Source organism: Penicillium alfredii, assembly GCF_028826965.1.
Source record: "Penicillium alfredii strain IBT 34128 chromosome Unknown utg000005l_segment0_segment0, whole genome shotgun sequence".
Classification (NCBI taxonomy): Eukaryota; Fungi; Ascomycota; class Eurotiomycetes; order Eurotiales; family Aspergillaceae; genus Penicillium; species Penicillium alfredii.
This window is the reverse complement of record NW_026622702.1, coordinates 677674-704209: the sequence shown is the minus strand read 5'-3', so window position 1 is coordinate 704209 and position 26536 is coordinate 677674. Positions and strand designations below refer to the sequence as shown.

The 26536-nt window shown below is 37.0% G+C and overlaps 5 protein-coding genes across 5 annotated transcripts; 3 read left to right on the top strand and 2 right to left on the bottom strand.

Moving 5' to 3' along the window:
- Positions 1-10: 10 nt before the first annotated feature.
- Positions 11-2970, bottom strand: NUU61_003692 (uncharacterized protein; the record flags this gene model as incomplete). Its single annotated transcript, XM_056654274.1, has 7 exons — positions 11-214; positions 276-707; positions 761-787; positions 852-876; positions 1323-2527; positions 2587-2877; positions 2938-2970. 7 exons carry the CDS (start codon positions 2968-2970, stop codon positions 11-13), a joined length of 2217 nt encoding a protein of 738 aa, XP_056512301.1.
- A 351-nt stretch (positions 2971-3321) lies between these two features.
- On the top strand, positions 3322-4481 carry NUU61_003691 (OST3/OST6 family protein; the record flags this gene model as incomplete). The annotated part of the gene is made up of 4 exons (XM_056654273.1): positions 3322-3666; positions 3721-3818; positions 3878-4233; positions 4300-4481. 4 exons carry the CDS (start codon positions 3322-3324, stop codon positions 4479-4481), a joined length of 981 nt encoding a protein of 326 aa, XP_056512300.1.
- Positions 4482-5036: 555 nt separating this feature from the next.
- NUU61_003690 (oligosaccharide translocation protein RFT1) lies at positions 5037-6702 on the top strand (the record flags this gene model as incomplete). The annotated part of the gene is made up of 2 exons (XM_056654272.1): positions 5037-5791; positions 5850-6702. The coding sequence occupies 2 exons, from the start codon at positions 5037-5039 to the stop codon at positions 6700-6702; spliced, it is 1608 nt and encodes a 535-aa protein (XP_056512299.1).
- A 159-nt stretch (positions 6703-6861) lies between these two features.
- NUU61_003689 (Nucleic acid-binding OB-fold-containing protein) lies at positions 6862-11116 on the bottom strand (the record flags this gene model as incomplete). Its single annotated transcript, XM_056654271.1, has 9 exons — positions 6862-7018; positions 7090-7448; positions 7508-8435; positions 8992-9081; positions 9144-10048; positions 10125-10665; positions 10713-10806; positions 10868-11019; positions 11073-11116. The coding sequence occupies 9 exons, from the start codon at positions 11114-11116 to the stop codon at positions 6862-6864; spliced, it is 3270 nt and encodes a 1089-aa protein (XP_056512298.1).
- A 424-nt stretch (positions 11117-11540) lies between these two features.
- On the top strand, positions 11541-14176 carry NUU61_003688 (ubiquitin-specific protease UBP14; the record flags this gene model as incomplete). The annotated part of the gene is made up of 6 exons (XM_056654270.1): positions 11541-11571; positions 11632-11699; positions 11744-11773; positions 11951-12224; positions 12288-13974; positions 14032-14176. 6 exons carry the CDS (start codon positions 11541-11543, stop codon positions 14174-14176), a joined length of 2235 nt encoding a protein of 744 aa, XP_056512297.1.
- Positions 14177-26536: the final 12360 nt, after the last annotated feature.

Here is a 26536-nt window from a genome sequence, read left to right as displayed (position 1 = left end):
ATTGCTTTAGTCAACAATCATACCATCCAGCCAGGGGGGGGGGGGGGGATACACTGCGAGATGATTCGGGTTTGAGTCGGTAAACTTTCTGAAACAAATCCCTCAACTGTCTCTCCAATTCCTTATCTTCTGCCCCTTGGTAAAATTTGCAGACGAAATGGCCTCCGGTCTTTAGAACGAGCGAGCTAAAGCGCAAGGCGGCATGACAGAGGTCCTTTCGGAAGTCAGCAAAGAGGCATCCCACATGTGTTGAAACTATCATAGAAGGTTCTTACCATACTTCCAGCATGGTCTCTGAAATTGATGCCGCTGGTGTTCATCATCCTATGATAAGGATCACTTAGACTTCGTTTCCAGAACCCAGATGTCTGGAACCAGGGGGCAGACATATCACTGAGAACCACATCCACAGTACGTCCAACAAATCCATCACGCTTATCTGCACTGGTCCCTGTATTGCTCGACCCAGGATCGGTTGGTTGGAACATGGTCGTGTCCAGTTCCAACACACTGGCACCAGAATCCGCAGGAGCCGCGGGATGGCGTGGCCTGCCCCTGTTTGGGTTGCACAAAAATTCTTGAATGTATGTTTGAATCTCCGGGGAAAGGAAATTGCCTTGGATTGTGGAGACACCTTTCGGGGGTTGGGCCGGGATGATATCGACGCCGAGGACGCGACCCTGCGGCTGGGTTCGGCTCACGGCCACCTGTTTCCGAATGATAAGCCATCGGTTCATGAAGACAGCAGCCACCAACGTACCTGAGACCATGAACCGGGTGCATATCCCTACGGGAGAATTGGAATTAGCTCAGGGACCAAATGTGCGCGAAGCCACTACCTAGGTACATACCAAATCGACTACCGTCTGTCCACCCCTGAAAATCCGATGTTTTTCATCAATCTACCGGACAAAGACGTCAGGCACAGTCGTGACAGGGAGGCGAGTTATATATGTTAATACCTGCAACAATTTAAAAGCAGCTCGGCTTTTCAGCCCCTGCACGACCGCCTCTCTTGTGAAATTATCTTTCTGCTGGCGGGCTTGCCAACGCTTTGAGGAGGCCCGCCTTGCTTGATTAAGCAGCCCGAGGCTAGAAGCATTGCGCGAAGATCGGAGGGAGAGGATTGCGAACATGACGCAGAGTCTAGAGGAAGTTGCAGGGGAAAGACGCTACACGAGAATTGGAGAAACATGTTTCTGCCGGCAGAAAAAAAAAGCAGGAGTTTCCGCCCGTCCAAAAAGGTCCTTTTCATAAGAGTCGCCAAGAGACACAATGATCCATGGATCTTACAAGTTGAATTATTCAACAGCTTTGCTCACAATCGCTTCCGATCTCGCTTTAGCGGGGAAAACCCCATGGGTGCCCCAAAGCCCCCCGTTCGCTCGCCCGACAATGTAGCAGGCGGTAAAGTCCCCAAAACCGAGCTTCGTCCCATGCCAAGGGGAAGTTTGCGCCCTGTTTTTCGGTTTTCTCCATGTTCCTCTTCTTCTTCGTCAAACAAAATTCGTTCCCGTTGAGCACCCAGTTTGCGCTTCTTGGGCTTAGTCTGCCCGACGGATTCACGCGGCTCATCAGATTCCCTGGAATGCACATTGCTATCGAGACGGCTGGCGGGCTTCTTGGGCCCAGCGGCCGAGTCTTCTATAGCGGATTTACCCTGGCGCGGTTTGGGCTTCAGTTTGCTTGATTTGACAGCGGCTTGTCGCGGAGCAGGCGGGTTCTGCAAGACAGAGCCATGATCGTGTAGCTTATTTGAAGGGCTATCCTTGGTGGAAGACCCATGAAATTTTCCATTAGTCGTAGGAGGTTCTTCTTCCCCTTCTGAACTTATCGGGGAATCTGTCCGGGCACCGGTGCGGTTCAGAAACGGGGTGATGGAAAATGCTGATTTGTCCCCAGGCAATGCCGATTGCCTTTTGATCTTATCTTGGACACGAACGGCGCCAGGGGTTGCAATGGTCATGCCGGCTCCATGGTCCGGACCAGACCGCCGAGGAGGAATCGTTGAAGGTCGGGAATCCGATGCACCATCTTCATTGAACCTAACATTTGCGCGTCTCTGCTGGGAGTCATTATGAGATTCCTGCAATTTGTCTCTGGTTGACCGCAATTGTTTTGTCAGGTATTCAATTCTTCCCTCGAGCTTGGTCCGTTGGTTGTCCCATTCTAGGTTCCGCTGGCGAGAGTCTTGTTCTAGCTGCTGTCTCCCTCGCGCTTCTTCCATGAGCTCGTTTCGCAACTCCTCACTTTGCGCAGATAGCTTAGTTATCTCTGCCGCTTGCTGGGACTCCTTGGCCTGGGTTCGTTCATGGGCGTGCCTTTCATTTTCAAGAGCGATTTCGAGAGAATTCAGTTGCCGTTCCATCTCCCGCGATTTGGTAATCAGGTTTTGGTGGGACGAATTTTGTGTCTTCAGCCGTTCGTTTTCTGATCTCAAATTGGAAATATCGCGCGAAAGATGAAGTTTTTCCGATAGTATAGTATTGTAGTCAGTCGAACTATTGTTGAAGGTTGAAATTTGGCCCTGCGGCTGGTAAGTTCACACCTCTTCATATGAATTTTCCGGCAAAAAGCAAGCCCTACCTTGAGCTTTTGTATTTCACTGGACGAGGCCTGTGCCCGAAGATCCAAGCTATCGATTTCCCGGCAGGCTTCATCGAGCTGAAGACAGGCTTCCGACTCAGCATTGGCTAGTCCAAACAACTGCCCATTTGCTTGCTCCAATTGTGAACGTAGAGCCTGGCTTTCAAATTTGAGAAGCAGGTGTTCCATACGCCTCACGCGATCTCGCTCGGCATCAAGAAGACGCGCCGAGTCTGCAAGGGTCTTCTCATACTCTTTCTCTAGGTGCAGTGTCCGGATAGACATCTCGTACTACATCACCAAGTCAGCCTCTAGCTCTTTATCTTCACAAAGAAATGGGGAGAAACATACATCCAAGCCCGAGGGTTCTTGAGCTCCCGCCATGAACTTCACTTCCGCCCTTGGGAGTGCAGATTTGGGGTCCACTTGTTTCGGGGGGGGGGGAGAGAAGAAGGAGAAGGAGAAGGAGAAGAAAAAGGAAAAGGAAATAGATCTATCAACAGCCGTCAATGATCTTGGGAAGCTCGCAGCGCGTGAATCAAGAGCTGACGAACGCGTGCCGCGGTCTCGAAAGGTCGTGTTTGGGATGTTAGGTAAGCACTCTTCAAGGTGGACCCGTGGACGTTGCCAGTGGACACCTGGACATTCCCGACTCTCATTCCCCATCCCATACCTCTCATTACGATCTCTCCAGAGTCCGTTCTCACGAGCTATCTGGTCCCTTGTCATGTCAAAATGAAGCTTTGGGGCCCCCTGTTCTTTCTCCTCTCGGTCGTGTCTGGAGTGCTTTCCGCAGAGTCATCTAGGAACAAATTCGAAAAATACCATTCTCTGTCCCGATCAGCGCCCGTTGATTTGAACAGCGCATCATATGAAGAATTGGTCTCCGCACCTCGAGATTACTATGCGGCTGTTATCTTAACGGCCCTGGATGCTCGCTTTGGGTGTCTTATGTGCCGCGAGTTTGATTCGGAATGGGATCTGATCTCGCGAAGCTGGAATCGAGGTCCCAAGCCCGATGGCGTCAATGTCATCTTTGGAACGCTGGACTTTGATCAGGGCAAGACCGTTTTTCAAAAGGTGTGATTGGCGAATTCCGACATCTTACGGGGCATAACCGGCTAACCGGGGCAGCTTATGCTCCAAACTGCGCCTGTGATCCTCATGTTCCCTCCGACCGTTGGTCCCTTCGCCAAGGTGGACGGAGATCCTCTTAGATTCGAGTTCACTGGGTATGTTGACCGCCAACCGTTACTCGTCAACTCATCTTGCTTACGCATTCAACTTCCAGTCCGATCTCAGCCGATCAGCTATACTCTTGGATCAGTCGTCACCTTCCTGAAGGACCAAAGCCTCCCTTGGTTCGACCCATCAACTATATGCGAATTGTCTCCGTAATCACGGTTTTGATGGGTGTTGTGTCCCTCTTCACAGTGCTGTCGCCGTATGTGCTGCCAATTGTTCAAAACCGGAATCTCTGGGCTGCTATCAGCCTGATCGCGATTCTCCTCTTCACCAGCGGTCAAATGTTTAACCATATCCGGAGAGTACCTTACGTCGTGGGTGATGGCCGGGGAGGGATCAGCTATTTTGCCAATGGATTCCAGAACCAATTTGGAATGGAGACACAAATCGTGGCTGCGATCTGTAAGTGAATCTCCAAGAGGGCCTCGTTTTTCCTATTGCCCCGAGCAATTCTAACCATTGATGCAGATGCTGTTCTCTCCTTTGCTACGATTGCGCTTGCCTTGAAGGTCCCCCGGATGGAGGATGTCAAAGGGCAACAGTTAGCTGTGCTGATCTGGACGACTGTTCTTTTCGGCACGTACAGTTTCCTCCTCAGCGTTTTCAGAGCCAAGAACGCCGGCTATCCTTTCTTCCTGCCTCCGTTCTAGATCAGACTTTGGTGGTGATGTCTAGATGCTCGGGTTTCTTTCTTGATGAGTAACTGATAGGATTGACGTCGTTAGTCGAAGCTCCCAGTCTGACGGAAAGCAGTATCTTAAGATGAAGCCACCTCAAAGATGTTGTGATATACATAGGTATAGGATACAATACATCTCTCTCTCTCTGTCTGTCACTTTCCCTGGACCCTAGATAACTGGGTACATCGATGTAAGCATTGGACGTCGTTAGCAATTGCTTTGTAGAGTGTGTTTCTACATACTGTACCTCGCAGTACTACAGTACCTTGGACTCGCTCTCATGCGGTGGGAATACATACCAAATACCGGAAATGCTGTATCTCTGTGTAATCAATAATACAGCCATGTCGACTAGACCAAAACTTCCGTTCCTCGAGTTCGACGTGAGCTGATCCACCCTCTCCAGCAACAAGTCAACCCCGTGGATCGGATTTTTGCTTGGCTTGATTGATGAAATCGTGCAGAACAGTTTGGACGTCACCACACCTTCGGGTAACGGAAGAGACCAAAGCACAAACAAGCATTATGGCCCGCCCAGACGAAACGGGCTCGGGTGAAATGCTGTCGTCGTCTGCCATGGGCGCGACATTCCTGATCATCATTCAACTGGCATCGAGGATCTTCACATTTGCCTCGAACCAGCTGATTTTACGAGCGTTGTCGCCAATCGTGCTAGGGATAGCGGCTCAGCTCGAGCTTTACCAGGTTTCTATCTTGTACTTTTCGCGGGAAAGTATCCGCATGGCTATCCAAAGACAGCCTGAGATCACTATTTCGGCTTCGCCTAGCCACGCAAAAGGCTCCGGCAAAAGGGAGACCGATTTGGTGAATATCCAGTCTCTCGCATCACAATCCGTCGTGAACATATCTTACCTGGGCCTCGTCCTCGGGTTACCGATATGTCTTATGCTTACTACGCTCTATCAGCAGCTTGTGCCACAGGAAACCTCACAAGCCCCCTTTTTCTACCCAAGTTTGATCATGACTGGAATTGCATCGCTCTTGGAGATTAGCGTCGAACCATTCTTTGCCGTGGTTCAGCAGCGCATGCTGTATGAGAAACGTGCCGCCGTCGAGGTTCCTGCAGCGTTCCTTAAAAGCCTCACAACTTGCTCGGTCTTTCTGTATGCTGCGAGGGCCAATTATGATGTCGGGGTATTACCATTTGCCCTCGGCCACTTGAGCTATTCTCTCACTCTCATCTGCGGCTATTCTCTAGCTTTTCTCAAAACCACCAGCGAGGAACACTTCACATTTCTTCTTCGACGGATCCAATCAAGGTACGCTTTGCTATACCTCTGGATTAGATGCACCGATAGGAAAACTAATTGCTTGCAGCGACTCTTCCAATTATTTCATGGGCCGATTCTCTCGTCGGCTAACCTCACTTGCCGCAAGTGTCTTTTTCCAATCCCTGGTGAAACACCTTCTCACACAAGGTGATTCAATGATACTGGCGGCCCTGTCTGGCCTGGAAGATCAAGGCATTTACTCTCTTGCTTCAAACTACGGCGGTCTCATTGCACGTATCCTATTCCAGCCTCTAGAGGAAAGTAGTCGCAACCTGTTCTCCACGCTCCTCAGTCCATATGATACTGGAAACCCGAGAAGTTCCCACATCCACACCGCCAAGAAACACTTTGTGAGCATCCTACGCGCATACCAGCTGCTCTCGATCCTTATCATCCCGTTGGGCCCGGTCATGGTTCCCCAGCTGCTCCACATCCTGGGGGGTCGTCAGTGGAGTTCAGCCAAAGTTGGTGATCTGCTCTCGTTGTATTGCTGCTATATTCCATTCTTGGCCTTCAATGGGATCACCGAGGCCTTCGTGTCATCTGCAGCCAGTCCGCGAGAAATCCGGAAGCAAACGGCGTGGATGGGCGCTTTCTCGGCTTGCTATGCTCTGGCTGCCTACCTGTTTCTGGAGATAGGCCAGCTGGGCGCCTATGGGTTGGTGCTGGCGAACATGGTGAACATGACAGTGCGGACTCTTTGGAGCTTTATTTTTACCCGTTCGTACCTGCGCCGACAGGGAAATGGGCTACGTCTACAAGATATTGCGATTCAGCCTGCCAGCTACATTCTGTGGATAATTACTACGGTGGTCATGCTCAACCAGGGATTGTTGAAACCGGGACTGGGTCTTATCCGGGCATCTGTAATCAGTGGTGCCTACGCTCTCCTGGTGTAGGTTATAATCCCCCTCCCCGTCTTTTTCTTTGGCCCCCGTGTTTGACATCCTCCCCATAGGCTCTATATGGAGAAAGAATTCGTGCTGGAACAATTCATGAGATTGCCTCACTTATCCTCGAGCGCCAAAAGGACCAAAACAGAATAGATCAAACAGGAATCAATCATCAAACACGATTTTTGTCGCTGCTTTGTCGGTGTCAACATCCTTGAAGAAAGCCCCATATGCATCGTGCTGCTTCTTCTTAACCGTGGTTCCAAACTTGAGCAGGGCCTCGGGCACCTCCTGCTTTGCCGCCTTGAGAACGTTGACCAACCTGTCTACTATTAGCACTGCTCGACCTTTGCACCAGATGCAAACGAGGAATGAGACTCTTATCTCACTTACCCGCCAGACAGAGCCTTGTCATTTTCGGTGAACAGGGTGATTGCATGGCCTTCGGCGCCAGCACGCCCGGTTCGACCAATTCGATGGACATAGTCCTCGACAGTGAGGGGAAAGGTGGCATTGATCACCAGTTTCACAGCAGGGATATCAAGGCCCCGCGCCGCCACATCAGTTGCAACCAGTACGGTTGATGCTCCTGTCTTGAAAGCTTCAAGGTTCCGGAATCGATCTGACTGATTCAAATCGCCGTGAATACCAGCAACTTTGAATCCCTTCGTTTTGATGAGCTTCTCCACGCGCATGGCTTCCTTCTTGTACAAACAGAAAACCAAAACCTTTTCAGGAGACTGGCTCCCCCCCTCTGGGATCGGTTGAGTAGCTGGATAAGCCGTGTCTCCTTATCTCTTGGGTTGATAACCTCGACGACCTGCTTGATTCTCGTGTTTGCGCGAGGATCAGCAGAGGGGTCTCCGCCAATAGTCACCGTCACAGGTGAGCTCATGAATGTCGCCGCGAGTTCTCGAACCGAGCGAGGCCAAGTGGCTGTGAACATAACGGTCTGTCTCCTGGAAACTGGCATGGGCTGGATAATGTCTTTGATGTCCTGCTCAAAACCTTTGTCGAGCATGCGATCCGCCTCATCGAGCACGAGGTATTTGACCTTTCCAAGATTGATGGAACCGTCGTTCTGAAGGTCTTTTAAGCGGCCAGGGGTGGCGACAACAATGGCGGCCTTTTTCAGAGCCTCACGCTGCTCATCTTTCTTCACACCACCATATATGCAGGCAACATCTGTTCTCCCAGACTCGGAAAACTTGACGAGCTGGTCATAGATCTGCATCGCAAGCTCTCGAGTGGGCGAGATGATCACTGCTGTAGGCTGGCAAGGCTTCTTGCTTCGTTTTGAGTCCATCAATTTCTTAAGGCAGGGCAAGCCAAACGCCAGGGTTTTGCCGCTGCCGGTCTCTGCAATGCCGATAACATCACGACCAGCAAAGAGAAGGGGCCAGGTCGCAGACTGGATGGGCGTCGGCGAAGAAAACGACTTGAGCTGAGCGTACAGACCACCTTCACAAGTAGGGAGATAATCGAATGAAATCATTGGACGAAGACTGGGGGCCTCGGGCAAAGGATCAGTGATCTTGATTGACTTGTCGCTGAGGAACTGATCAATGTCCGACTGAGGGAGTTCAGTGAGTGCTCGGGATTGAGAATAGGAGCCACTGTCTTGAGCTAAGTCTTCGACTTCCTGTTTTTTCGAGGTTTTGTCTTTGGTGGACTTCGCATGCTTCTCCGATTTTGATTTCTTCTTAGGGTGCAGCTCCGCTGCCTCGTGGTGATGGGTTCTTTTTGCCATGATAGACACCTCTGTCTTTGTGAGATGCAAAAGGAATGGATCAGACCGACAGTATAGAAAAGAAAAGAAGAAGAAGACCGGCAATTACAGGAGCAAGTCAAGGTGAAAAAAAATCCCCCAAAGGTTCTTAAAAGGGAAAAAGAAAAAAAAAAGTCTACCAGATATTGCCATCATTCACCGCCCTACCGCGCAGCTAAACTACATCCATGGATAGGTACCGTATCTGTGTTCATACAACCCGAAATGATATATCTAGGGAGTATTTGTGTAATTTTGTAATGAAAATTCCCTGCGCTGCCAAGTTACATTGTCTTTAGATACTCAAGTACCACAAATTTCAACCAAATACCATTAGGGACAAGGGGAGATGGGAGGCGTGATTAATTCACAACTACTTGAGCACTAATACAACAGAGAAAGCATGCCATACTGAACTGGATGAATAGGAAATACATAGCCCAAATCAAGCAACACGTTGGTGGCATGTTAATGCCAAACAGACGTCCCGAGGCAACCTAGGTGCTTTGCAGGGCCGCTTCACCTACACCATTCTGTAAGAGCTAATAATGTCGGCAAGACGAGAGGCTTCTTCGGAATAGTTGACTGGTTTTGCCGACGAAACCTGATATCGAACCCTAATCACTCAGTTAATATTGATGCCCTTGGTGGTGGTGGAGAGGGGGAGAGTCGTCCTTACCGCTGCTGCTCGCCAAAGTTGTCAATTTTGGCTCGGCATCTGAAATTCCATGTCTGACAATTAGCTTCCTGGAAAGCCTCGTCAAAACCCGTGGGATCCTCGTCGCGAAGTTGCATCAAATGATCGGCCGATGTGCCCATAACCAGTCTTCCGGTGTCATCAAAACAGCTGAGCCAAAGCTGGCCCGTATGATCACTGACACTGAGGGGCAAGATAAAGCGATATTCCGGTCTGGAATGGGTTCTGTCGCACTTTTCACACCGCCACTGCCCAGGGTCGAGCTCGGTCACCTTCTTGTTACAACCCTCCGAGATACAGGCAGGGTAGCACCAAGTCGAGTCCTGTCTCTGTCGGATGTAAACCACAGTTGCCTTGAGAGAGAAGTAATCAGGCTGCTCAGACATGCCCAGTTGCTCCTCCCGAACTTGGGCAACAGTCTTGAATCGATCACCTCGTCCAGTAGAGTCGGCTGCAGTTGAAACTGACGCGTGGGAGGTAAAGTTCTCGGATCTGCCTTGTGCATCGTACCACCCCTTGAGGCGATGAGCTTCTCCGATGTCCGGATCCACGGTCATTGAGCCGGAACTCAGCAGGCTCAGACTTCTACCTCCAAAATCAGAGACTTTGACGCCTTTGAAGGCAACAACAGACTCAGGCATCACATTGAAGTTGTTCGCAGTCGCACCCCAGACAGTCAAGCGAACTGAAAATCCCGTATTGTCCACCAAGGTCAGCTCACGCTTGTCATAGGGCTTTTTGGTCGCCTGAGATACAATTTGGGATGCGTTCCCGACATCCTGCAACACCCCAATCACATCTGTAGTTGTATTCTTTTCAACAGACTGCAAATCACCGATGGTGGTGAAATTGAACCGTATCTGAGGGACGTCATTTTGTTCCTCCGTCTATGAATAGGGTAATGAGAGGTCAGTATGGCATCGCAGGCGAAGGGTTTCGGGTGTCCTTGAATGGTGTGCGTACCTTCTCAACCAGGGTATCTCTCTCAAAAGTGAGTTCGTAGTCACTGTTCAAGTTTGTAAACTGCTTTTTAGCAATCTGAACCCGACAGGGACTGGAGATGTAATAAACGCTCCCTTCCTGGAAAAGGTCGAAGAGCATGTCACATTGGTCATTGAAGCCCGTGGCGCGAATTTCACCACTGTCATCAAGTAAATTCACGCTGAACAGCTTCCCCTCGCCATTCTTGTTATGCCAAGTTTTGATGTTGGACTTGCTCGTGCAACGGGCTTTGATGGTCCATTTATTGGAGTACGGGGAGATGGCTTCGATGGGGTATATGGTGGCATGAGCAGACGCAGCGGGGGCTCGCATGGGTTGCGCTCGGGGATTTGGCTGTGGCTGGGCACCTTGGATCTTGGAGCCGTAAAATCCATTAGTGGAAATTGTGGTGGGCTGGTTGGTTTCCTCCTCATCAGGTTTGCTCTCGAGGGGTTTGGGTTCTCCAATTTTCTCAGATTCGCCCAGTTCCCTCAGAACCTCAAGATCTAATATGATAAGAATCCTGCAGAAGGTCAGTCCTGTAGAAATCAAGTTTCTCAGGCCACCTACTTCTTGCCCTTGACAGAATTGGCTTGGAACGACTTGAGTCGAACAAAGCACCCCTTTCGTAGGGACCCATCCGAAACAACATGGTTGGCTTCTGCTAGTAGACTTAATAAACCCTCCCGTGGTTTCGTATGCCTGTAAAAAGACAAGAAACGTACGAGTGGCAAGCATGGTCTGGACATAGTTGGCAATGTCGCTAAAGACAGCCCGGTAGCGTTCAGGGTGGTTTGGCTGGGGTGGCAATGGTTTGATCTGGACACACTGGACGATTGGGTCATGGATTTGAGCCTTGTTGTCGTCAAAAATGGCACTGGGCAAAGTTATTACTGTAGGATTCATTGGCAGCCGTGACGGAAAACCAACCTGAGAGCCCCGACCGAGACCTGGGATGCCGCGTCTGAGGCCATGTTGGAGTTGGATGACAACGAAAAGCTGCCGAGGAATGAGAGTTGAAAATAAATAGAGATGATGAGTGCAAATCAGGGTCAACGATGGACAGCCCAAGGCGCGAGCATAGCCGTGTCGGGGAATCTTGACGCGTGCAAGGAAAATAACGCGTTAAGTGGCAGACCCCACCATCACATGATCTAGTTTTCAGGCCGCCGACGTTGCTAAGGTGTTATTGCCTATTTAGGTGACTACGTACGTAGGTCATCTTGAGCGCACCCCACGTTCTTAGGTAATTGGCAATGCCCCCACCGCAGCTCTTCTGGCTTCCTTCACACCTCACACTCTTTGACACTTGGCTCCAGAAGTTGACTGCCTTGGTTGATCTTCCATAGGTTGATTTTGCCAGCAGTTCCAGAGTCCAAGGACTCATCTAATCTCAATATGGCCTCTTGTGTCCATTCGGGTGCTCCAGGTTTGTGAGAAGTCCAGCTTGTGTACGGACAAGAATTCACTGACAAGCCTTCTTGTGTAGACCTCGTTCCACCCGGTCCCTCCCAGGCTGTTTACCGAGAAGACTGCACTCAGTGTTTTGACTCGATTGTATGCCACCTAACCACTCCACCGCTCCATCTGTCTGACAACAGTTCTCTAAGGATGGTGACTCGGGCTTGAATGTATGTCTCCACTGCTTCAATGGTGGATGTGCCGGGGATAGAAACCATGCTTTGCTTCATTACCAAAGGTTTGGTCACTCTCTAGCTTTGAACATTCGAAGAACTCCCAAGAAGGTCCAGGTACGGCGTGCACTACTTTCCCGATTTGGTGAAATTGCTTCTGATTCACAATTTTAGCGCGACGAGCCCCCGCCGAAAATCTCAAAGCTTGCTATCGCAGCCGAGACAGAAGAGGACCGATATGATGTTGCTACATCTGTAGTGTGTTACTCATGCTCTCGGCGTGACGTGGATAAATCCGACGGCAGACTTCCCGCAGTGATTGAAGGTATTATGACCGCCATGACCTTTTCGAAAAGAGAGGAAGTCAAAGCCTGGGAGCAAGAATTCGTTCCTTGCGAACATACCCTTAACCTGGTTCAGCAAGATCGGAAAGGTGTCGAATCCCAGGGTATGGTTCTCTGTTTTTGACTCTAGACACTATTCTGGATAAGAGACTTATCCGGTTATGCAGATTCTAGTCATTGCACTACCTGCGACTTGACAGAGAACCTTTGGATTTGCCTGGAATGCGGGAACATTGGCTGTGGACGAAGTCAATTCGGTGGAACTCGTGGAAACTCCCATGCTCTTGCCCATGCAGATTCAACATCCCATGCTGCTGCCGTCAAGCTTGGCTCTATCACGGCAGAAGGCTCAGCAGATATCTACTGCTACAGATGCAACGAGGAGAGAACAGACCCAGAGCTCTCCTCACACCTTGCACATTGGGGGATTTATCTGGCTGGGCGGGAGAAAACCGAAAAGAGCCTTATGGAGATGCAAGTCGAACATAACCTACAGTGGGAGTTTTCCATGACTACTGAGGATGGTCGTGAACTGACGCCAGTTTATGGCCCTGGGTTCACGGGCCTGGCCAATCTTGGGAACAGCTGCTACTTGTCCAGTATCATGCAGTGCGTCTTTTCGGTCCCGGGGTTTCAAACCAGATATTTCCACCCAAACGAGGAACCGCCGCTATGCCAAACACCCGCACAGGACCTCGAGACACAAATGCGCAAGCTTGCAGATGGTATACTCTCGGGGCGGTACTCTCGCCCGGATTCGCGTGTTATTGCGTCCCCTAGCTCTCCGGAAGTTCCCCATCAAAAGGGTCTACCTCCAGCAATGTTCAAGTATCTAGTTGGACAGGGTCATGAGGAATTTGCAACGATGAGGCAACAAGATGCCTTTGAATTCCTGCTGCATTTGTTCAAGTCGATCAGCCTCTCCAGCCACCCAAAGGGGCAGGTTAATCCTGTGCAACATTTTCGATTCGAGGTTGAGCAGCGTCTTCAGTGCTTAGGCTGCAGGAAGGTCCGCTATAGGGTGGATGAACAAGACAACGTCTCTATTGCAGTGCCTGCACGTCGTTCCTCGTCTCACGAAACTGCGGCAAATCGGTACGATTCAGTGACTTTGTCCGAGTGTCTGGATATATTCACTTCAGAGGAAATCGTTGAGCTTAAATGCCCCGCATGCGGCAGTCAAGATGGTTTCTCGAAGCGCTCGTCCTTCAAGACATTGCCCCAGGAGCTAGCAGTCAATGCTCGTCGCTTTCAACTTGTGAACTGGGTCCCCACAAAACTAGACATTCCTGTGCAAGTCGATGATGAGCCTGTGGATTTTGGTCCCTACCTTGCTGCCGAGCATGATGCAGGTGAAGAGCTTCTCCCAGAGGTGAAGGAAACCACGATTTTTGCCCCCAACCCAGGAGTCTTGGATCAACTTTTAAGCATGGGATTCCCTGCTGTACGGTGTGAAAAGGCTCTCCACGCAACTGGTAACTCCGATCCTGAAGCTGCCATGAATTGGCTATTCGCCCACATGGAAGATCCAGAAATTGACGTACCTTCTACCCTGGAACAACCGACTGGTGGACTTGGAGAACATGAACAAGATGCGTCAAAGGTGTCTCAGCTGGGGGAGATGGGCATCGAGGCACCCCGTGCTCGGCGAGCATTGGCGGCGACCGATGGCGATGTTAATAGGGCTCTTGACTGGGTATTCAGCCACCCTGACGACGGGTCAGAGGATCAAAGGCATGGCATTGACAGTAGTGATGCTGATAGTGGTCATGGAATATCCGGCTACGACAGTTTACCAGCTCGCTATCAATTGCGGTCTATTGTGTGCCACAAGGGAACCTCTGTTCACGCAGGGTAAGTGCCTTACAGGAGTATTCATATATGTTCAAGCTATATACTGACATGGAGCAGACATTATGTGGCCTTGATTCGCAAGACATTGCCGGGTCAAACAAGCTGGTCATGGGTCATGTTCAATGATGAAAAGGTTGTACGGTTCGAGGACGTTGAAGAAATGAAGAAGGCTGCCTATATGTACTTCTTCAGTCGTGTTTAACCTCACCCTTCCAATATCTATGGGCTATGTAAAGTTTTATCTAACTTTTTGTGTACTGTTATAGAGGGATTGTGAGAGTAGATAAATAGCACCTAGATAGGACTAGACCTGGATAGACCCGTGGACAACCTATATAGTCAACCCACTGGCCACCCCATAGGTGGGTCGTGGGTCAAACCTCTTAATCTGTAGGCGGGTTAAGATTTTTTTGACCTATCCCGTGGGTTAATAGGTTAACCTACTGAACCTATTTCAGTGGATATTTTGTTTACTAGATAGGGGATAAAGTCTATCGATTAGATAAAGAAAGTAAAATAGAAAGATAATAGTATAGATAGTATATCCTTATTACTATTAAAACTAAATCTTATTTTACTAGTCTAATACAGGAGTATTAATTTGGTATATAATATATTATGAATAATATAGACGACTAGGTCTCGACCGGGTATCGTGGTTATTCCGATAAGGTATAGATTAGGTGGCAAGATCTAACTTTCTATTCCTCCGGAAATATGTGATATCACCTAATCTACCCTTTTATTAGTTAGGAATAGCTTTATGCCCCGCTATCTTTGGGAACCCTTTACAAAAAGATTATTAGATATTAAAAAATAAGTTAATAGGTTAGCCTATAGATTAACCTGTTAACCTAAATAATTAGATAAAGTAATACCCTAGGATTTTCCATTTTATCTGTAGAAGGTTTAAACCTAACTAGCAAATTTCTTTACTTGATTTAAATTTAGAAAAAATAATTAAAATAATTCTTAGCTCTTTTTACTCAATAATTTAAGACATTTTTTATTATATAGACTAATTTGCCTTTTTTTATAAAGCGAATTATAGATATTATAAGCCCATATCGACAAAATCCTTATAAATAGGAGAATTTACCTATAAAGAATATACTTAGCAGGGTGTAAGGCCTATCGATCAGGTGAAGAAATAAAAGGGAGGAGTAAAGGAAAGTAGTATATCTTTTACTATTAAGACTAAATCTTGTCTTGCTAGCTGGATATAGGAGTATTAATTTATTATATATTATCTTCGTACCTCCATGTATTATCGATAATATAAACAACTAGGTCTCTATTGTGTATCGTGATTATTCTACTATAAGATAGATTAGATAATAAGTTCTAACTTTTTTAGGATTATATAATATTACCTTATTTATCCCTTTTATTAGTTAGGAATAATCTTATATCTTACTATTTTAGTAGACCCTTTATAATTATCCCCTCTTTTAAGGTTAGATAGTCTTAACTAATACGTTTATTTTATTGCTATAATATAGGCGTATTAACGCGGTATCTTTTTGTAGGGTTTTTGTTTACTTTACTATCGAGGTAATAGAGAGATTATATAGTTAACTAGTAAATAAAGATATAACGAATTATATATTTAAGTCTTTATTTATATTTTTGAGTAGTAACTCTCTTTTTCTTCTTTTTTCTCTCTTACGTTATACTTATCGTGTTTTGTTATCTATTTCTTACTATTTCTACTATTTCCTATTTTTTTATAACTATTACTATTATTATATCTTATTATTATTATTTAGATTAATTATTATATTGGCTAGCGCGTTTTATTATCTTTTCGCTTATTTTTTTATAGTATACTAAATACTTTCGGACTAAAGTTAAAGTATATAATTTTAAGTCGCTTTTTATCGTTAAATATAAACTAGATATAATAGCTTTAGTTATCTATCGGTAGTATTCTATTTATAACGCGTTATATAATATAGTACGTTCCGCGGTATTTTATTTTAATTTATACTAATATTCTTTAGATTATAGAGGGTATAATTAAGAATACTTATAATCTATAGGTAATCCTTAATTAGCTAAATAAAGAATTACTAGAGCCCTTAATTAAAGATTGTAAAGGGTCTACCAAGATGGTGAGACATGAGGTTATTCCCAACTGACAGAAGGGGTGAATCAGGTGACATCACATGATCCTGAACGAAGTCAGAACTCGTTACTTGATCTACTCTACAGTAGAATGATCATGATACATAATAGAGACTCAGTCGTTTATATTATTGATAATACGTGGGAGTTACGAAGATATTGTATAATAAATTGATACTCTCGTATCTAGCTAGCAAGACAAGATTCAGTCTTGATAGTAATAAAGATATACTGTTTCTCCTACTCTCTCCCCTTGTTTCTTTACCTGATCGACAGGCCTTATACCCTGCCAAGTATATCCTTTACAAAGATATTCTTAAAAAAAAAAAGAAGAAAGAGAAAAAAGAGAATAAATAAAAGAAAAACGTATTAATCGCGGCTAGAAAAGCCACGATAAAGTTTATAAAAGCCTTTAATATAATAAAGTTAATATATCGCTACTAGTTTTCTTTTATTACTACTTATAAATTAATTATAGTAAATAGGATTATTTATATTAGTATAATTCCGTTAATATTCTAGTAGACCTAACGTAAGATTTATATAATATATATCGCTATCTATTATTAGAATATAACTATTTATATCTTTCTATCTAAGAATCTCTTAGGGAAATACCTCTAAAAGTTCTAGTCTTAGCAACTTCTCTATTTAGTTCTAAAAATTAATAGTTTTATATATTAAGTTATAGCGAAATAGGGGCTTTAGTAACCCTATAGATAATATTTTAGAATAAATATAATCCTAATCTAGCGGTTCCTAATCTAATTAATAATCCCGATACTAAGTATTATCTAAAATAATTAGAAAAGAATTTCTTTATTCCTATTCCTAAATTTTAAGTAAAGTTCTATATTTATACCGCTATTTTATAATAATAATATTAGTATTGTTCTAGCGGAGTTTCGGTAGCCTTCTATTTAATTTATAGGATTTCTTTTTAAATAATATCTTATTATCTCTTTTATCTTTATTTCTTATATTTTATAATAGCTTCTTTTATATTCGCTATATCTTTTTCTAGGATCTACTAATTATATTCTAATAGCTAGCTCTTCGATTTAACTAAGAAATAAGATTTTTTATTAAAATATAAAAAAAATATTTTACTTTTTTAATTTCCTATTTATTATTATCTTATAGTTCTAGTATTAGTATATTTTTATTATTATTCTACTTTTTATCCCTCTATTTCTAGGGTTTAAGAAATAATATATAGAATATATTATAAATCCGATTATACTAGTTTAGTAGAACTAGTTAATATATCTATAATCCGATCTTTTTAAGAATTCGGATAGGTCTAATAAACTTAGATACTAATTTCTTTATTATCTTTAATTTTAAGTTTTTTATTAATAGAGTAACTAAGTCTTTATATTTAAATAATATCTTTTTATAGGTTTTATTATAGTATTTTGCTTATATTTCTATTATTTTTTACTATTATTCTATTAAGTCTTATTTTAACTTTTATAGTTTTTTATCGCGTGTTTCTATTATTAGGACCTCTTTAAAAAACGTATTATCCTTAGTATATATTCGGAAATTAGGCGAATATCCTATTAAGATCTAGAATAAAGATTTCTTTATTATTATATTAGGGATATTATTATATATAAATTATATATTTCTAAGTAATTTTAGCTACGTGATTTATTCTTTACCGATAAAATAATAAAGATAGTGTTCTAGTATCTAGTTTACTCTCTCTATTTAGTTATCGGTTTATAGATAAAATACTATTAAAAACGGAGTTTAATATAACTAAAATAATATAGCTTTAACTAAAATTTACTAATAAAAAATAATCCTTGATCTAAAATAATTCTATAAGTTCTATAGCGTTAATTATTATTAATATAGCGAAGAATAGAGACTATTTTATTAGTCTATTAATAATAATTAATATTGCGTTAATTTTTTAGGTTCTATTTCTATTTAGTAGTAACCTTATAATAAAATCTATTAATAGTTCGCTAAAAGGCTATAATAATATCGGTAGCGATTCTAGTTTATTATATAAGCGATATCTTAGTATTATTATTCCTTAATATATTATATATATCTAGATATATTTTTTTATATTATCCTAAAATCTAATCTAGTAAAACTTCTTTTTTAGTAATATTTTAGTTTTATTTTACCTAAAATAGCCTATTAAAAAGTTATTATAATAAATACTTAGTAATTTCTTTCTAAGGTTCTTCTTTATTAGAATAAAGAGTTAATTTTTAAATTAAAAAGGCTTTTAGGGTTAATACCCTAATTCTTAAAGTTTTTGGATATCTAATTTAACACAGCTTTTAGCCTTTATATCTCTAGGTCCTTATTTTAGATCTATTTAATTATTATTTATAATTTAGTACTAATTTCTACTAAATAGATATACTCTTTTTTATAAATATTTTATATCTTATATTAAGATATTTTTTTATCTTTTATAAGTTTTTCTTAGATAGCCTAGTTAGCTACTTTTATATTAATAGACTCTTTTTTGCTTTTTATTATATAGATACTAAATTAGGGATTATCTTCCTCTAAAAGTATCTCGTTAGATTTAAACTAAGATTTTTTAGCGATAAGGTCTATAACTATAATTACTTAAATAATAGCTTTTTAATCATGATCTATTTTTATAATAATATAAGTAATTCTTTTTTTAGTATCTTTCTAAATAGAATTAGGTTTTTTTTAAGAGTCTATCTATAAGATTACTTTTTCCTAATTAGTACTTAATTATAAAATTAAATAGCATAAAATATATATATTAATAGATTTATTTTCTATTTAGCTTAATTTATTTTATAAAGGATTAAAGATTTAAATAGTCTAATAATACTTCGATAGTAAATTAGCTATATTCTAAATACTATCTTTAATATTTAAAGAAATATATAATTATAAAAAGTTCTTAGTCTAGTATAGAGAATAATTTCGACTAAAAAGCGACTAGATAATACTAATCTTAGTTATCTAGCTAAAAAAAGAATACTAGCTATTTCTTAATTTAATATATTTATTTTAATATATATTTAATATTAAGGATTAATGTATTATAATAAAGATATATTACGAAAGACTATAATTAGATATTAAATCGCTATTTTTTTTAAAAATTATAAATTTGTAACTCCTAGATTTTTTACTATTCTTACTTTTTTTAAATAATATAGTTAAAAGTACTATAATATAAAAGAAATTATAAATAAATTATTAATAAAAGTTATAGAACCTAATGAAGACTTAGATATTATAGTAGCTTTTAGGTTCTAGCCACGAAACGATAGCGTTAATCTATTATTAATCTATTAATATACTATATTAATCTATAATAAATCTAAGAAATTCTACTCTTTCTTAATAAAAAATATTTTTTAAAGGTTTTATATAAAATCCTATTTCTTTTATTCTTTTAAGGATTTACTAGATATAGTAAATATATAATTTATAGTCTAATAAAAATATTAGAATATTATCTAAATATATAATATAGGAGATATTAAATAATCCCTATAAAATAGTATAAATATAATTTTAGAAAACAATAGAAGTATTAATTAAACTAAATAGTATAACTATATACTGAAAGTAATTATAATATATATAAAATATAATCTTCTATTCTTTACTTTTTTAGATATAAATATAGTAATATATATTTTAGATATTAATCTTATTAAAGTATTTTACTCTTAAAAATTAACCTAAAATCTCTAAAATAAAAAGTAAAAAGTATTATTCTTTACTATAATCTTATTAAGTCCCCGATAGTCTATATATAGATATAATCCTTTATTTTTCTTTAGAATAAATAGAATTAGTACTCTAATAAAACTTTTTAAGGATCGAATTCTTCTATTTATAAGATTTTTGTTAATATAAATTTATAATATTTATAATTCGTTTTATAATAGAGAGTATATTAATCTATAAAATAATAAATAGTTATTTTCTAGCTTAATAGTATAATTCTATAAATTATTAAATAGAAACATTTATAATTATTTTATTAAGAAGATATCGATAAAGTAGTATAGTTCCGATAGTATTTCCGAGCATAGATAGTTAATTCTTTATCTTCTTTATAGGATAGCTAGATTTCCTCTAGGAGTTTTACGATAATATAGATACTAGCGTATTTTTAATATTCTTTTATAAATTCCTAAGTTAATACTAATTTAATTTTAGTAGCTTTAAATTACTAATTTTTGTTCTATAATAAAATATAGACGCGATATTTAATAAATATTATTATTAAGAGTAAGATTAAATTTCTTTATATATAAAGGTCTTTATTAATCGCGAGATAAAAACGAATTATTAATTTAATAATTCCTTAAAAATTAATAAACGTAATAGGTATCTTCTATATCTTATATAAAAGGGTTTCTCTATTATTTATTATTCCGAGTAGTATTAATAATAACTTTATTTTTTATAATTTATATTTTCCGCGAATTTAATATTAATATTAATCTTAGTATAGATATCTATATTTATATATATTTTAATTTTATTTTGTAGTAATACTAGAATATAAAAATAAGTTATAGTTCTTATTTAGGGTAATAGAGTTAGTTACGTAGGATTTAGACTAATTTATTATTATTTTCTAACTTAATTTAAATAGCTATTTATATATTAAATTTTTTATTTAATTTATTAAGATAACAATTAATAAGATAGGTTTTATTTTAATAAATATAATATTAAAGGGTTTTCTTATTTTTTCTAATTAGGTTCTTTTTTTGGTCCTTTCTTTAAGTCTTTAAGGTTTATAGTTTAGTTAATATTAATTTATCTAAAATTATTTATTTATAGATCTTTTAAGGGTAGGGCTTTTTTGTTTTTATATCGATTATAGTAATCTCTAATAATATATAGCTAGGGATACTATCCTATTTTAGTTTTTTAGATAGCTTATATATATATTCCTATATATATTATTTAAGGTTATAAGTAAAATTCGAAAATATCGTAAATACCCTTTTTGGTTTTATTTTAGTAAAAGAAATGTTACTCTAATAAATCTAAAAAAATATAAAACTCTTACGGATCCTACTCTAGATATTAATAAGCTTTTTATAGTTACTTTATAATATTAATTTTAAGGGCTATAGTATCTTTTATAAAAAAAAAGAGTTTAGTTTTTAAAATAGATCTATAAAATATTAATATTTCGCTATTATTCTTTAGGTTTCTTAGTAATATACAAATACTATCTTTATTAATAAATAGGTTTTATATATAATAAAACTATAATAAGTTACTATTTCTCGTTATAATATTTATATAGTACTTTTTAAAAATAAAAAAGAGATCTAAAAGCTATTCTTTCTTTTACTACAAAAAAGAATAAATTAGGAATATTAGGATATTTCTAATTATAATCTTATCTTTATTTTTTTATAAAGAATAAACCATGATTTTATTATTAATTTATTAAAGATTTAGTAGTATTCCTTTATTTAATCTAACTTCTTATTTATTAGGCTATTTATTATAACTCTTATAGCTGTTAACGTTTTTTAATCGTTTTTTAGATAGTTTATAGATTTTTATCTAGTTAAATCTAGTTAATTTTAAATAAAGGGGTTTACGATATCTTTTTAAATATATTACTCTAGTATATTATAATAGACTAGATCCATGGGATTATCTTCTTTAGATAATCGAAGAAGAAGATTTAGAGTTATAAAGAATATACTTAATAAAGTATAAAACCTATTAATTAAATAACGAGATAAAAGAAAAGAGTAAAAGAAAATAGTATATCTTTATTACTATTAAGACTAAAATTTATTTTATTAGCTAGATATAAGAGTATTAATTTATTATATAATATTTTTGTATCTCTACGTATTATTAATAATATAAATAACTAGGTCTCTATTATATATTATAATTATTCTACTATAAGATAGGTTGGTTAAATAATAAGTTCTAACTTCCTTTAGGATCATATAATATTACCTAATCTCCCTCTTCCGTTAGTTAGAAATAACCTTATTATACCTTACTATCTTAGTAGATCCTTTATAATAAATATATTAACTAAATCTACTAAATTAGTATAATTGAATCTATAATATATTCTATATATACTTTTTAAACTATAGAGATAAAAAAATAAAATAACGGCCAAAGTACTAATATTAGAATTAGAAAATAATAATAAATAGAAGACTAAAGAAGCTAAAGATTATAAATATTTTAGTAGAAAAGCTAAATATTAAAGTATAATTAATAGATACTAAAAAAAGAAATAATAAATATAGAAAAAACTATTATTAAATATTAAAAATAGAAAATATAAGATATTACTTAAAATTAGACCTAGACAGACCCGCGGACAACCTATATAGGTCGACCCGTGGGTCAGCCTATGGGCGGGTTGTGGGTCAGACCTCTTGACCCGTAGGCGGGTCAAGATTTTTTTAATCTATCCCGTAGGTTAATAGGTTAACCTATTTAACCTATTTAGGTAGATACTTTATTAACTATATAACTTTTATAAATTATATTATTCTTAGCTATATTTTTAGGTATTATATTTATTTTAGTTAAATAATTTTTTATAGTAATTAGGAGAATAATTCTTAAAAGTAATTCTAGAGAATATTATTTTAAATATTAATCGATTTTAATTTTAAAGCTTATAATTATTAAATATTTATAGATATTTACGAACCCTACTAGAAATCCGCGGGAGGCTATAATTATCTTTATAATTACTTCTTAATTTTTCTTATTATAATTAGTAAGATATATTAACTATAATTATTAGATCTATAGTATCCTTCTTCTTATTATTATTAATTAATATAATCTCTTTATAAGTCTTTTAGGTCTTTTTTCCTTCTATATAATTTCTAACTTATCCTACTCCCGAAGCTCTTAAATAAATATAAGCTGCTTCTCCTTAACTTTAAATTTAGTAATATATATAAATATTATTAGATCCTATATAATAAATATATTTAACGCCCCTTATTAATAATAATAAATATCACGCGCGGAATTAAATAATTAATATTAATACTAATAGCTAGGATCGAGAGGAGATTATAAGCAAGGTTTATAAATATAGGAAATTTATACTAATAATCCTTCTAGAGCTAATAAGATAAGATTAGGATAGTATCTAGATAAAGGGTAGATTATAATAATTAATATAATATTTAGATAGATTAAAACTAATACCCCTATTAAAACCGGGGTTCTAAGATAGGCCTTAAAACCCTAATTCTAATAAAAGTAGAAAGATAGAAACTTAATAGATTAGAACTAGGGTTTTAAGCGATTATTTAGAACCCTAGTTTTAATAGAGATATATATAGAAACTTACCTCTTTTAATATACTATATTACCTTAGACTAAGAGTTTAAAATAGAAGAATTAGCTATTAAAAATATATTAAGCTTGTTAGTTTAATAGGACTATTTTATTTTAGATAATAATTAAGAGTTTAGAATATTATTAGTTTAGTAATTTAGAAGCTAATTTTTAAGACTTCGCTAGTATTAAACGCTATAATCTATCTAAGGGTAATCTTAGTTTTTAGTTTAAAAAAATTTAATCTTATACTAAAAAGCTAAGATAGTACTAATTATATGAATATCACTAAGCTCTTTATTATTTATTATAGAGTAATACTTATAGAGTTTATTTTTAGCTAATTTAAGGGCTTAATATATCTATTATTTCTATCTAATCTTTTTTTTACTAAACTATCTAATTAATCTCTTAAGATAATTAAATAGTTTATTATAGATAGTATAAATAGTATAAATAGTAATATCCTTTATTTTTAAAAGGACTATAGTAAATTAGAAAAATAGCTAAATAATATTAAGAAGATAGTTAATCTAGCGTTATTTATCTATATTAATTTTAAGATAAAGATAATTATATTTAGAGTAAAATCGATTAAAGACTAATTATAACTACTTTATACGTTAGAGTATTAAAAAGATTAAATTCTATCTAGTTCGGATATCTTAAATTAGAACTAATTAAAGGTAATCAGGCTAGAGACTAAAAAAGGACTCTTAACGTTAAAGGCTTATATTAGTAAAGATTATAAGGTTTCTAATCTAAGATATAAAGTAGATTAGTATTTTAACTAATATATAAGGAGTATAGATATATACTTTTATAAGAGTTATTATAATATCTTATTTTTATGCCTTTTAATAGATATATTAATTATATTCCTTAGATTAAATAGTCTTAGTTATTTTATTCTAAGGGTTTATTTTTATTTAGTTAAATAATTACCTTAAACTTAACTAAATTATATAAGTAATATATAGAATCTAAATAATTATTACCTTAAAATTAATATCTAATAATTAAATAAAATCTTAGATACTCAAAATAAAGATAGAGTTAATTAATATATTATTAGTCGTTACTATAAATACTTAGTCTTTAATCTAATATTTCTAAAGGATATTAAAGAGGATTATACTAAGATTCTATCTAGAGTATATACTAGAAATAGGGTTAAAGCTAAATAAAACCTCTTAATAATTCTAGTCTATATTAATAAAATAGCTAGAGATAGCTATAAATACTTATTAAAATAGTAATATCTAATAGTTAAAACTAATAGAGAGCTTAGCCTTAGATAGAAGTTTCTAAAATAAATCTTTCTATTAATCTTAGATTATTCTCTAGATTCGATATTATATAGTTCGATAGGAAGGGAAATAGGGATAAATAATAATAATTAGATTATTTAAAGAAGGGCTTAGAATTTAGGATACTTAATAATTTAAAAAGGAAACTATAGGGTAATTATTATAGTAATTAACTATTATTTCTATAGCTCTTAGATAACTAGCTAGGCTATTTAAAAGGAGTTCTTAGCCTAAGAAAGATTAATCTATAAATTAAATAATAGCTATATAATATACTATATATTCTATAAGATATTAGATTATTAAATATTTAGTAGTATTTTAGTCTTTTTAGTATATACTCTGACTCTAGTAATATTAGAGACCTATTATCCTATTCTTAATATAGACTAGATAGTCTATAATCTTACTATATTACTTATATAGGAGCTTTAGCTCTCTTATTACTAAATATATAACTTAATTAAAATATAACTATATATTAGTCTATTATAGACTCTCTTAGTTTATCTTCTTTATAGTATTATAAGAACTACTAATTTAGGTATTAAGCCACTAGTTTAAAAACTCTATTTTATTTATACTATTAAAAAATCACCTAGGTCTTTTTCTGATTATCGGAGTATTTTAATATTAATAGTATAATAAAAGGGAGGCTTTACTTAGTTTACTAGCTTTTTAGTAGTTCTAAGAGGGTATCGAGAAGTTAATTAGAATAAAAAATAGATAACTTAAGCCCTTTACTCTTAATAAAAGAGGGAGGGTATAAGGTAGATAATTAAGATATAGAAGAGATATAGCAATAATATATAAAAGTAAAAGACTTAAGATATAGAAAAATAATCTAAGGTAAATCATCGTAGATTTAGGGGAATATATAGATCTAATATTTATTTCTTAATAGATAGAATTCAGCACTATCCTAGTGCTAAATTTTATAACTAATCAGAATAGGCTCTACTAATATATACGAAGTTCATGAGATAGTAAGGAATAGGTTAATAGGTTAACCTAAATAATTAGGTAAGAGTAATACCCTAAGATTTTTCTTTTTATCCCCAAAAAATTTTAACCCAACCAGCTAATATTTTTATTTTATATAAATCCAGAAAAAATATTTAAAATAATTCTTTTATATAATTAAGAATATAATATACTTATATATTAATAAAGAAATATTAGATATTAGATTTATATCTATTTTATTATTTCTAATATATATAGTTTATTTATATAAAAAGCAGTAGTACTACTATAGACTTTAAATATATATTTTTAGGTTTAGTATAAGAAAGGGTTAACTAATATCTTCTTTCGCCTATATCTATCTATTATAAAATATAATTCTTACCTTAAAGTATTAAATTAATAAATTAATATATTATATATTCTAAATATATTATTACTATATAATATTCTTTTTATAAAGAGTTATAATTATAAGTTATATTAGAACAAAAACAGTATTTAACAATAGTATATTATTAAAAAAGATAAGCAAATTATCTATCCTAATTAAGAAATTTATGCTAAAATAAGTCAAAAATAGGTTAACCCGTTAACCCGCGGGTCAACCCATAGATAGGTTAGGATTTTATTAACCCAACCTATGGGTCGTGGGTTTGGGTCATAGGTCAAGATCTTTGACCCATGGGATGGGTCTGTCCATGTCTACTTAAAATCTTATAAATAATATAGAAACCTATCGAAACTTCTTAAAAATACTTTTACCTAAAGACTAAAAAAATTTATTTATTTAGTTAAGGATTATCCATAAATTATAGATA